General features: G+C 38.5%; 1 protein-coding gene across 1 annotated transcript in view; it reads right to left on the bottom strand.

Annotated features, from left to right (window-relative positions):
* Positions 1-13,435, bottom strand: part of LOC124137067 (chromatin-remodeling ATPase INO80-like) — a 69,083-nt gene that overhangs the window by 6,005 nt on the left and 49,643 nt on the right. Inside the window, exons 30-36 of the mRNA XM_046503204.2 lie at positions 9,298-9,465; positions 7,867-8,025; positions 7,192-7,294; positions 6,646-6,722; positions 5,249-5,365; positions 910-1,012; positions 34-219 (exon numbers count right to left, since the gene is read on the bottom strand). Coding sequence (XP_046359160.1) covers positions 34-219; positions 910-1,012; positions 5,249-5,365; positions 6,646-6,722; positions 7,192-7,294; positions 7,867-8,025; positions 9,298-9,465 — 913 coding nt within the window. The remainder of the gene's footprint in view (positions 1-33; positions 220-909; positions 1,013-5,248; positions 5,366-6,645; positions 6,723-7,191; positions 7,295-7,866; positions 8,026-9,297; positions 9,466-13,435) is intronic.

The following is a 13,435-nucleotide window of genomic DNA, read 5'->3' as shown; positions in this document are numbered from 1 at the left end:
ACCCGTCTCCTGTACAAATCCTGTACAACTTACCAATGTTTGCAACATTGTAACCCAGTGCTGCATAGGCTGCAGTCATCCCTGCTTGAGCCCCTGCAATCTCAGCTGCACTTAGCGCTTTCTTTGTGCCTCTCCCCCTGGGCCGCCGACCGACACCAGATCCCCGGGGCCGGCCCCTGCCCCGCCCCCTTTTGCTTGGTGGAGTCGGTGTTGAGGCAACTGGAATCAACACCAGGTGACAATATTAGCATCACAGACATTCGGCAAAGTCGTTAATTCCGTACACATCTTGTCCTGATTCAGGAAATCTCATGTGGGGCAGGAAGGGACAAAGGAAGCATTTTCAATCATTTTGTGTCAATACAGACTTGAAAGGAAGTGTGCGAATTATTAAAGTGTTTAGAAAGTCATAATTTAATAGTGTGATTTGTTGAAATAACATGGATCAAGGCTCACAAAAGCCCATATATTAGCAACACATGGGAGGGTCACTTAACCTTTACTGCAATATATAGTCAAGTTCATTCCTATCCAAAGATACAAAATGCAGCTTTGTTTAAGTAAAAATAATGGTTAATTTCATGGAAGGTAAAACAATTTCATGTAATCATCCTTGAATAAAAGACAAGACTGACTTTCCTCAAGCCCAAGGTATTGCAGGTTAAAGATTGTGGAAGCTAACAGAAAGGGGCAGTACTGACTAACGGAGGGCACATATTTGTTAAGTGAATCTGGGATTTGAACCTGCAAGCAGCAGATCTTAGCAGCTAAGGGCCTTAACTCAGTACAGCTAATTGCACCAGGGATGTTATATCTGAAGCTATGGTGACATATTTGATGATAAGAGTATGATTCATCACATGGACATTTTAAACAAGCAAACGCCGTCAGTCTTATAAGAAAGATTACCTGGTGGGTATGATGTGTGGGCATCGTCAACTATGACCAGTCCTCCATCGTTGCTACTGTCTTCATGCGTGGCAGCAAATAAAGCTTCACTTCCCACTGACATCTGCAGGAGAGAAGTACATGTTAACTTAAACACCACACCAAACACAGTGGGGAGGAATACACTAAAGACAAAATAACCATATAGTTCATAAAAACATAAGGAACTTCTGATTACCTCTCCAAGTGAATTAATGTTACTGACTAACTGTGTCTTCATAGAGCCTCCTTGTTGCTGGCTAGCTGAAGCATATAGAGACTTTTTGTTGCTGGATAACTGAGGCCATATAGAGCCTTCTTGTTGATGGTTAACTGAAGCATATAGTGACTTTTTGTTGCTGGATAACTGAGGCCATATAGAGCCTTCTTGTTGCTGGTTAACTGAAGCATATAGAGACTTTTTGTTGCTGGATAACTGAGGCCATATAGAGCCTTCTTGTTGCTGGTTAACTGAAGCATATAGAGACTTTTTGTTGCTGGATAACTGAGGCCATATAGAGCCTTCTTGTAGCTGGTTAACTGAAGCATGTGGAGCCTTCCTGTTGCTGGCTAGCTGAAGCATATAGAGACTTTTTGTTGCTGGATAACTGAGGCCATATAGAGCCTTCTTGTTGCTGGTTAACTGAAGCATATAGAGACTTTTTGTTGCTGGATAACTGAGGCCATATAGAGCCTTCTTGTTGATGGTTAACTGAAGCATATAGTGACTTTTTGTTGCTGGATAACTGAGGCAATATAGAGCCTTCTTGTTGCTCGCTAGCTGAAGCATATAGAGACTTTTTGTTGCTGGATAACTGAGGCCATATAGAGCCTTCTTGTTGCTGGTTAACTGAAGCATATAGAGACTTTTTGTTGCTGGATAACTGAGGCCATATAGAGCCTTCTTGTTGCTGGTTAACTGAAGCATATAGAGACTTTTTGTTGCTGGATAACTGAGGCCATATAAGAGCCTTCCTGTTGCTGGTTAACTGAAGCATATAGAGACTTTTTATTGCTGGATAACTGAGGCCATATAGAGCCTTCTTGTTGATGGTTAACTGAAGCATATAGAGACTTTTTGTTTGCTGGATAACTGAGGCCGATCAAATGTGTATGACCACTATACAAATGATACAACTTAGAAAATGAGAATGTGACAAATGAAAAGTAACACATCCATATTGTTTTCCTTTCTCATATATTCAGATAGGGTTTCATACTTTCCACGCAAAACATCTGACACCATACTGATGTAAACAGTACCCGTGAGAAGTGTCTGCATATAGGTCTTGATCTCCTGAGCAGTTATTCCCAGTATGTAGATAGAAGAAGACAAGGTAAACAATAACACTGGGGCACAGAGGCTGGAGATAAACCCCGGAACCCATCTGTCAGCAGGAGACATCTTCATCAGGTTACACACTACACTGATACCTACATTGTTAGGTTGCACTCCATTGATCTAAGGAGGAGTTGATAGGCAACTATGCTACAACAAAGGTACTCCTATCTTGCTGGGGAATGTCATACATTTGGAAGATTTTGAAGAAATTTGATCACATAACTGACTCTGACACTACTATGAAAGACCAATTACTTTTGTTACACGGATCACAGACCAAGACTTTTGGGGAAATGAAGGGAAAAGAAAGAAGGCAACTGTGAAGGCACCAAAATGCAGTTAACTACAGTAAACTATGCTTATAACGAACTGACGGATATAATGAACTTACTTTTTTGGTCCCGACTATTTGCTGTAGTTATGCTGTATATATGCTTATAACGAACTACGGTTATAACGAACTAAAATTAGTAGTCCCTTTGAGTTCGTTATAACCGTACTTTCCTGTAATTTAGAGTAAAGTTTTACATAATATATTTTATATATGTTTCATATGGAGACGTCATAAAGTTTGGAAATATTTTTTTCTGATCCTTTATCTGTAAGAATTCAATATCTTTTCAGGCTATTCTGAAACCTGAAACAAACCTGTTCAATAATCGGAAATGATTTGATTATGACTTTTGAAACATTGGACAGGTGCATCGAAGATAAAAGTTTTTACAAAAGGACTAATTACTAAATTGTTGTGGTTGTCTAAATAAGGGCCAATTGGTAGACATGTCGAAGTTTGCAACTTTTTTCAAATATGGTATATTTATATAAGGTGAAAATAAAACCTTTTAACGACAGGCAAATTATAAGAGTTGAGGGCAAGATTTTCTGTTGCTCTTGAAAATGAGAAAAGAATGATGACTTTATCAAGTAACAGGCGATGACTTCGAATCAGTTGTCAAATTAGTGCAAACAATAAATATGGAACTTAATTAGGACATACACATAGGCATCAGCCCATAATTCACAGCAGCATATATCACATGTGTTGAATGTGTGTAAATTAGACCTCTACATGCTTTCTCTTGAAATATCAAGGGCAAAGAAGCATTGTCTACAACTCAAGTCCTGCTGGGAGTTAGCGTAGATAAAGTGTGCTATTGTCTCACTCTAACATGACAACACATGCTCTATCTACAATCCTAGACATCAGTTGCCATTTCCTTCCTCTTTCAACAAGCAGAGGGAAAGCTCTATGGATAAATCATGGCAGTTCTACAGAAGGCTTAGATAAGTTACTTCACTATCAGCACAGCAGCGACAACATTTTTGTCATCGCTGTTTTTAAAGTGTCAGGTTGCTCCAGGCATTTCTTTTGCACTTAAACATTTTTACTGGCATCTTTGAAACATTTATACTTTTTAAAAGTATCTCTAATATGATCGGCAAGATTCTTAACATTCTGTAGATAGCTTAATGACATTTGAACAGAAGATAGATATTTCATTTCGTAGACTTATTTTCACAGTAATTTCATGCAGATGCCGTTTCAAAGAGAAACTTTTTCACTTGATTTGTAATTCAACATGGAGCACACTTTAAGTCCCAAGGACAGTAAATGAATTCCACACCACGGAGTAGCGAGTAGTAAGAATGCCATGGCCTAGGTTGTTCCCTTCCTACAATCACAGGCAAGTTAAACATACAATTGTCTCAAACCTCTTCCAAACTCTAACATGAAATGATCTTTCCACCAATCATTTTTGATTTCATTTGACTTTCTTGAAAAAGTAATTTTAATTACATGTCCAATGTAAAACTATCAGAGTGTTGGATTACTCTGTAAGTTCTACAAGATGTGCATCTTCGTAACACAATCTTCAGACCTCATAGGTATCGAATATAGACTTTGGATAAATTTGCAACAACAGGTTCAACAAAAAAGAACTGATCGATAATTATGACCAGAATAGGTTGCATGGAGCCAATGCTAACCTGGAATCCCCACAGGCGAGATGTGTGAGTGATCAAGGCAGTAGGGATATATGCTGCAGTCTGCAATACCTGACACATCATAGAAGCCTGTAGTATGGGGCTGTATCAGGCAAACCAGTGATGGATAGCATGACATATGTTCGGATTGTTCCAGTAGCATACACAGTTAGAGTCTGTTGTGAGTTGCTGTCTCAGGTAGGAAGAAAGTGAGCAGTTCAAAATATTAGTGGATAAAAAAGTGAGTGAGTGAGTGAGTGAGTGAGTGAGTGAGTGAGTGAGTGAGTGAGTGAGTGAGTGAGTGAGTGAGTGAGTGAGTGAGTGAGTGAGTGAGTGAGTGAGTGAGGTTCAACACCACTTTCAGCAATATTCCAGCAATATCATTTTAGGGGACACCAGAAACAGGCTTCACATTGTACCCATTTGGGCAATCAAACATGGGTCTTCAGTGGAAGGAGCAAACACTTAAACCACTTTGCTACCCCACCACCCTATAATCTTAATTCCCTAAGCTGGGGGCCTGGTTGGTTTACTGTTTTCCATCAGACAAGATCAATTTCTCAGGGTTTTCATAGTTCAAGTCAATAAATAACAGCTCTAATTGTCATATTTTCAGTCTGAAATTGAACAGCATCACCATCATAGGTAAAATTGATGAAACACAAGAAACCTTTCCAACTGTGAGGCTGGGGTTGGGGTTAGTCTGCAAACTTATGACTGACATTGTAAGCTGTTCCCTAAATCACAAAAAAATTCTCTACTCAGGAACCAATGAAGTCACTACTTTCTAGTTTGACAATCTTACAAGCAATGTGCACTTAGAAGCCGGGAAGGGCAGGATGACACTGGATGTCATGGATGACAAATTACTATCTTATTGATTTTATCATAATAATTAGACTGTCAATCTAGAGAAGGAAATGGATAAACATCTAGGGGTGGGCAACAACAGCAGTTTGTGGCCACATTAGGGGAAACTGAATCACCACTTACCACACTTTGTGGACTAGTTGGAACTGACACAGAGTCTACACTTGCAACAGACTCTGTATCTGGGGCAGGGATTGTCAGATTGGAATCATCCACCTTGGACCTCTTTCCTTCTCGTTTCTGAAACACAAAACAACATTCTCATCAGGACATTTTATCTAGACATCATTATGTGTTCCAGTTATTTCAGTCAGGCCAGACTGTTTTTATACTTGGTTTACTAATCTGCTGCCTCCAAACAATTAAAATGTGAAAAAGAGGAAAGAAGAAAAAGGGAGAAGACGCCATGTTTGTTTTTTATCCCGCTGACCAGAAAAATGGAAGTAAAATATTGCAAAATGAAACATCATATAAAACTTGTTGAAAACATATCTTAAACACTTCAAAACACAAACGAATTATGAGAACCCTTTTCCTCCCACTGTAAACATCAAAAGAGGAAAAAGAAAGAAAAGGTCTGGCTATATCATGGTCTCCTGCCCAGTATTAGGCCTGGAATAGCCAAACCAGAGACTGACAACATAGGCCCAGGTGTTACAACACAGCTGATCAGTCATTGTGTCCATCTGATCCCCATGTCACTAGTCTGTCAGAACACTCACTTGGCACGCAGAAGTATTGGGTTCTCACCAAAAGTAACCTTCTTGCCAGTGGAAATATCTGTATTTTCACAGTTTTAAACCTACAGCATACCATCTTTCGAAAGTTTACTGCTGTACTATTTCAGTGAGTGAGTGAGTGAGTGAGTGAGTGAGTGAGTGAGTGAGTGAGTGAGTTGGATTTAACACTGCCTTTAACAGTATTACAGTTATATCGCGGCGTGTCAGCTTAATGTGTGAGGAAAGCCATGAGTACGGGTATGGTGCTGACAAACCTAGAAACATAGTTGGGGCGAACCGGGATTTGAACACACAATCATAGGTTTCTGGCTTGCCCAAAGAACGCAACTCTGGAAAGCGAATCACGTCGCGTGCCCCCTATTTCAATGAATGAGTGAGTGAGTGAGTGAGTGAGTGAGTGAGTGAGTGAGTGAGTGAGTGAGTGAGTGAGTGAGTGAGTGAGTGAGTGAGTGAGTGAGTATGGTTTTACGCCGCTTTTAGCAATATTCCAGCAATATCAAGGCGGGGGACACCAGAAATGGGCTTCACACATTGTATCCATGTCAGGATTCGAACCCGGGTCTTGGGCGTGACGAGCGAACGCTTTAACCACTAGGCTACCCCACCGTCCTCTATTTCAATGAAAAGATCACAAAATCTATAAATTTTAACATACAGGTTATGACAATAACCCCTTGACGTTAAATATAAGAGACTGAATGCAATTATTCAGGCAAATGCTTGGAGTGGAAAAAGAATTACCGTTCCCTGTAGAGTGCTTGTATCGCTGACCATACTGACCTTGTATTCTCGTTTTCGTTTTCTGTCTTCCTTGCTCTGGCCATCTCTCCCTCTTCTCTCTTCTTGCCGTGATCGTACTGCAGAGAACATGCATCATCATTACCTCTCACTAGTCACTAGAGCATTAGGTTTGTTTGTATGTTGTTTAATGCCGCACTCAGCAAAATTCCAGCTATATGATGGCGGGCTGTAAATAATCGAGTCTGGACCAGAAAATCGAGTGATTGACATCTTGAGCATTGATCAACTCAATTGGGATACGATGACATGCATCAACCAAGTTAGCGAGCCTGACCACCTGATCCCGTTAGTCGCCTCTTACGACAAGCCTTTTAAGGCAAGCATGGGTTGCTGAAGACCTATGCTACCCCTGATCTTCACGGGTCCTGGAGCATTAGGATTCAATCATCCCAATTGTATCAGTAAGAAGCAAAAGTACCTAAGTCATATAGTTATGTAGAAGTTATAAACTGATCTCCCTTTCATTTATTACAAGGAAACCTTATCATTACAATTAGAGAATTTGATTTAAATTATATAACTTACATTTCTTTTCCATCTCATCATCATCAATAAGCAGGGACACAACCTCCTTCGGTTTGAGTGTGTCAGGCCTGAAATTGCCCCCCTGAATAACCATTCTCTGGATCTGGAAACATATACAAAGTTCAACTACCTGTAATCAAAGTTCATACAGATTTTATTTTAATTCATATGAAATTGTTTTGAGAATAACCAAACTGTCTCCCCTACCGGGTAAATTGTCATCAGCACTACTTACACAAAACTGTCATCGGTTTTACTTCCACTAAACTGTCATCGATGTTAATTACAATAAACTGTCATTAGCGTTACTTACACAAAACTGTCATCTACCTTACTTACACTTAACTGTCCTCGATTTTAATTATACTTAACTGTCATCTGCCTTACTTACACTAAACTGTCATCGGCTTTACTTACACTAAACTGTCATAGGCTTTACTTACACTAAACTGTCATCAGCTTAACTTACACTAAACTGTCATTGGCTTCAGTTACACTAAACTGTCATCAGTATTACTTACATGTTCCAAATGAAATTAATGATGGTTAATACAGCTTCAAGAGCTTTTCAACAGATGAAATTTAGTAGCGGGGTGTTAATTTTATTGGTGTAAAAAAAGCAGGCTTATTATGATATCCAACCACATTCAAGATGAGTAGTTTTGCATCCGTTACCTCGCTTTTCTCCTTGGCTCTCTGTAGAATTCTCTCTTCAATAGTCCCCTTACAGATGAGCCTGTACACAGTGACCTGCTTGGTCTGGCCCAGACGATGGGCTCGATCCATAGCCTGTTGATCTACAGTTGGGTTCCAGTCACTGTCATAGAATATCACCTGCAATACAATTGTCAGTGAGTCAGCAATGCTTAGTCACCCGTTAGAAAATGAACTGACTATGCAACGGTGACACAAAGTTGCAAACAACGGCTGTACACCTAACTTCCATGAGATCTATAATGTAATGAGTTACACACTGACCACTAGACCAGCCTATCCTTCAGCCACTCAGTTGATAATGGTCTATCTGTTCTGACTTTCTACACGACACTTAAAGACTAGTTGTGGCTAGGAGATGAAACATATCTTTTTGAATTAACTACTTAATATGAATAATTCAATAAGCAACCTTATTGCAAAGAACGAATGAGTTTGATTTGATGCTGCTTTTAACAGTGTTTCAGTAGAATCATGGCATGTCAGCGTAATGTGGGAGGAAGGCTGAAGATTTAATGCTTCGTATATTGAGCAATATTTCCCTGGACTCGGGCTTCACACTAGTGGCTGCATAAAATGAACAGACAAAGATACTGATTCAAGATATTCACAGAAATGTTTAATTGTTGAACAAACATATGCTATCCAAAATTGAAGAGGAAAGAGTAAGAAGTTTTGTTTCTTTACATAACATTCTGCAAGTACTCAAAATCTTAAGACAAGCCAATGGCAGGATGCATGGATCTAATAACTGGGGTACAATGACACATAATCACCCAGATCTCTCTCTCTCTCTCTCTCTCAACAAGAGTAAGTCTTTCGAAGCAATTATATGGAATCTTCAGCGCATAAATTATCTTAAAGATTTTCTGACACATCTCTCAGTGTTAAGTTTTGTTGTTCTGATTGTTTGTTTGCTGTCTAACGCCGCACTCAGCAATCTTCCAGCCATATGACAGCGTTCTGTTAATAATCGAGTCTGGACCAGACACTCCAGTGATGACATCATGAGCATCGATCTACACAATTTGGATACGATGACATGCATCAACCAAGTCAGTGAGCCCGACCACCCTATTGTGTCAGGCGCCTCTTACAACCAGCATGAGTTGAGGATCAATTTTAACCTGGAACTTCACAGGTCTCAAAACTAAGTAGTATTGTGAGGTCCTTGATGTCTTCCATGTATTTTAATCTAGGGTCCTTTAGAGTCATGACAAGGACCCTTGGTTATCATCATATGTAGCACTGATCTCTCACTTGTTTTTTTGCTTAAACAGATACAAGAAAAACATTCAGCATAACAGTCTAAGGGGAATAACTCCATCATGACTAATCTAAATTCACTGGTACATAAAGCTTAAAACTAAATGTTGTGTTTTTAACACTTACAGTGTCAGCAGCAGTGAGGTTGATTCCCAGACCACCGGCCCTCGTACTCAGCAGGAAAACAAAGATGTCAGATCGATTCTGGAAATCTGCTACCATGTCACGCCTCTCAGAGATCTTCGAAGATCCATCCAGTCGCATGTAGGTATGTTTACGGTACCACATGTATTCCTGAAACAAAAATAAATGCTCTAGCAATGTGAAACTATCATGCCTGCTTCTGTTGCAGTTCATACGGAATGACAAATTTGGTTGTTCAAACCAGAACCATCTGTCAAATTTGTTTGTGATGTTGTTTAACGCCACACTGTAATGCAATCTGTAAACAATCGAGTCTTGACCAGACAATCCAATGATTGACATCATGAGCATCGATCTACACAATGGGTTGGTGAAGTCCAATTCTAACCCAGATCTTCATTGGTGTAAAATTTGTGAACAGTTCACTCATTTAGAAATACTGAAAGTTTAGAACTGCACATCAAACTGTTTAGTATTTACACTGAACTTTATTGCCTGCTAAATTTGTCATCTTAACCGCAATAGATTTACTTCAATTTTCTCAAATTCTCCCAAAGAAGTTTCTGTTTTACAGATCGACTTTTTCAGATTTCAAATAAATTTATATTTGCCATAATCTTTCTTTTCACTTAGCGTCCATATTAAGCAGACCTAAAAGTGAAGGTTGATCAAATCCCAAAGCCTTTGGGCAAGTTCTTTCCCTTTGAAGAATCTGTCATATCAGTCATAGATGTGTCAATATAACACTTAATGAAGGCAGGTGTAACTGTTAATGTCGGATTCATCTTAAGGTAAAGAAAGTAGAAAAACAGAAATGATCTAATTTGGGTCTGGCCTTAATTTGCCATTGACGATAAGGGACTGACTTTTTGCTATTTTGGGGGAGCCTGGGAATTTTGTTTGACACAGAATATATTTTCAGTCAACGCTTCAAGACATAAAATATATTTTGCTAGGAGGAGCTAAACAATATTTTTAAAACACATTCTTTTTTCACATCAAGCATGTGTAGTGAATGAGTTGTTTGATGTTTCCCCCCAGCATTTGTTGGAACAGACTGATTATCTAATATTTGTAAAAATCTTTATTTATAATCCCAAGTCATATGGTTGGTCCATCCCTAAGACCACCGTTGGACCAGTGGCATAACAAATTGCATTACCTTCCTTATTCCTGTTACTGAATGCAAAAGAATCAAAACATGTACAAAAAGTTAAGATAAATATACTTTCTTTGTATACAAATAGTAACAGGCAGCATGTAATCTGTAAGGTTTTGATTCTATTTACTAAAATTAAAACAAAAATGTTCATATCTGAAACAAATTATTTTGTCATGAATGGCATCTGGTCGATGCCAGCTGAGTCCCATTTCTCCTAATAGTTTCCTATTTCCTGTCCTGAAAAACCCTCATCAGCTGCTTCTGAATATTCACACTTAGACTCAACATTGCTCAGCTGGTTTCTCTTCCTCATAACAGATTCAAGACAAAAAGAGAAATGAAGGTGGTCTGATGCTGGACCATACCAATGATATGGGGGAGCAATTACTTCCTGTACAAACATATCATATGACAATTGAGCAAAATCTGTCAATTTGTTGTGAATTCTGTTGAAAACCTATCAAAAGACCGGTTGGTGCAGAAAAAGCCTGTCACAGTCGGATCTATTGTCTACATCAAGAATCTATTTACTACAGAAAAACATTATAAACTCTTATTTGCTGGCTGGAATTTTGACAAAAAATATGACAAGTAATCTTCTCAACCCTTAACCATGCCACTCACAAGGACAAACTCAAAGAAAGGTAACGCTTTTAAATGTTACATTCACCAAATGTAATTATCGAGAATAAGTAGAGAACACAAGAAAATAACATTCTCAGAATCACATTTAACTTTGAAACTCAATCTCCCATTTTTGATGAGGTTATGTTCAGTTTGCCGATACTTCCAATAGACTTTGAAACTTGAGGAAACCATCTAACTAAAACCCCTGGAAGTGCGTGTGTAAACGCCAATGAAATAAGCCAATTTCCGTCAATTGATCTATCGCCAATCTCTCACCCAGCAAGCCCTAAGGGCTCCACCTGGTGGTGGCTGTCACAATACAGGTCACAGCCAGGTGATTACTTGGACAGGGTGTGGGGGTCACCATGGGGTAGCCATGTGACCCCCTGTGTACCCTAGGGTGTGTTTACCTGGTCCCTGCCCCCCTGCACTGCAGCCACCCACCTGTAGAACACCTGGGCTACACGATGAGGGGCAGGTGGAGATGGAGGGTGTGTACACGTTGATAAACATCATCACATGGATTAAGTAACCATAATAACAATTTCCTGGGATGACTTGATCATTTGAAGGAATGCCATATTTATCGGGACTAGTCACATACATAGACGATCAACTGAATGCCAACAAAGTTGAGATAAAATAATTTAAATACCTCCAAAGAGCTTGAAAATCTACCCTGAACCCGATCTAATCTGAACAAAACAAAGTTCGGGATTATAAATATTTTGGGGGATATTTTTACAAAATTGTGCACTCAGTCTTCACTACAAATAAATATCCCCCAAAATACTCATGATCCCTAACTTTGTTTTGTTTGGTATAGTACAAGCATAACTAGCTCTCTGTACATACAGCATTCAAAATTAAGCATGAAAGCACCCCAGGACTCCCCTTAATTATGTTAATTTTGAACACTCTATATAACATTGGATATAAGTAATGATCAGGAGGACTGTGCAAATTTCTAATTCAATACAGATTTATTATTATTATATATATATAGATATTATATATCATGCATTATACTAGATAAAAGCATTGTCGATCTCTTTAATTGTCATCTGTTTAAAATCTTTTGCTGCAATTGATATAAGTGTGCAAGGCATGAATTTGGGAATCACTAAATATTTTTGTACTTCCTATGACAAACAATAAAAATAAAATAATCCATTTTAATCCCTACATACACATCTACCATGTCTAAGCCATCTTTGTAAGATTACAGTAGCCTGCCAAACTTCAGACAGAAAAGTTATGAATACACAATGATATTCAGAAAGTGGTCAAATGTAACAGATGTTATATTTGGGATAACATTTCCTTAGTAAAGTACAAATTCTAGTTCTTTATTGGGTTGAGTCTGAGAGTGTGGGTTCAAATCCCGCTCTCAACCCCCAAAAGTACTAGAATTTGTACTTTACCAAGAACGTGTTATCCCAAATACAACATTAGAAATGTTAGAAATGTCAAGACCTGAAAATCACTTTCCATAAATCCATTGATTTTATCATAAGCGAAATATTCTTCATCTGTTTCATTCTTTAAAAAAATTATTCTATTTCAGAACTACCTAAAGTGCAGCCACACTGGAGAAGAGAGAAACAAAATAATAGAATGACAATTCAATTTGTAAAAATGTTGTCATGCTTAGACGAGGCAAACAAATACTTATAAAACGCCAAAAGCCAAACATGGAATGAAATTTGCCCAATTAAACTCATGTTATTGACAAGGACAGATGGCAAGACTCTTGATGAACACTGTAAATATGAGAAAAAGATTAATAGAGTCTGTGCCTGACAATCCCAAAACTCAATCAGGCTTAAGAGGGCACAGTGACCCACAGATCCGGGTGTTTTTTCCTGGAATTCTAATGAACTTGGACCAATGAGTCAGGGAAACTGGGGTATTAATCTTCATGACATGTCGTCCTGACCTGTTGTAGGTTCTATAATTGCCTGATTCATCCGTAAATGTTGGTATCACTCAGAGTTCACAATCTAGGCTCATAACAGCAACGAAGACAGATTGATTCTCAAGCTAGGCCTATTAAACATTCACGTCAAAATAAAAGATAAGTGTTTTATTGAACTAGGTTTATCAATCATTCAAAGAGAACTAGTATTTTCATTATTTTAAATGAATACATAATAAGGACAACTACATCAATAACTAAACTAGGATACACATTAATTATTACAAGTATCAAAAAATGTCTTAATAACTGAATTCATTTAATAGATATATTTCTTTAAGATCTACACTGTGACTAAAGTGAGCAAGTGAATGAGTTGGGTTTAACGCTGCTTTGAACAATATTCCAGTTAT

This window comes from Haliotis rufescens, unplaced genomic scaffold (genome assembly GCF_023055435.1).
Source record: "Haliotis rufescens isolate VD_foot unplaced genomic scaffold, xgHalRufe1.0.p SCAF_3, whole genome shotgun sequence".
NCBI classification, from domain to species: Eukaryota; Metazoa; Mollusca; class Gastropoda; order Lepetellida; family Haliotidae; genus Haliotis; species Haliotis rufescens.
The sequence above is the reverse complement of the archived record's forward strand: the minus strand, read 5'-3'. Positions and strand labels throughout refer to the sequence as shown.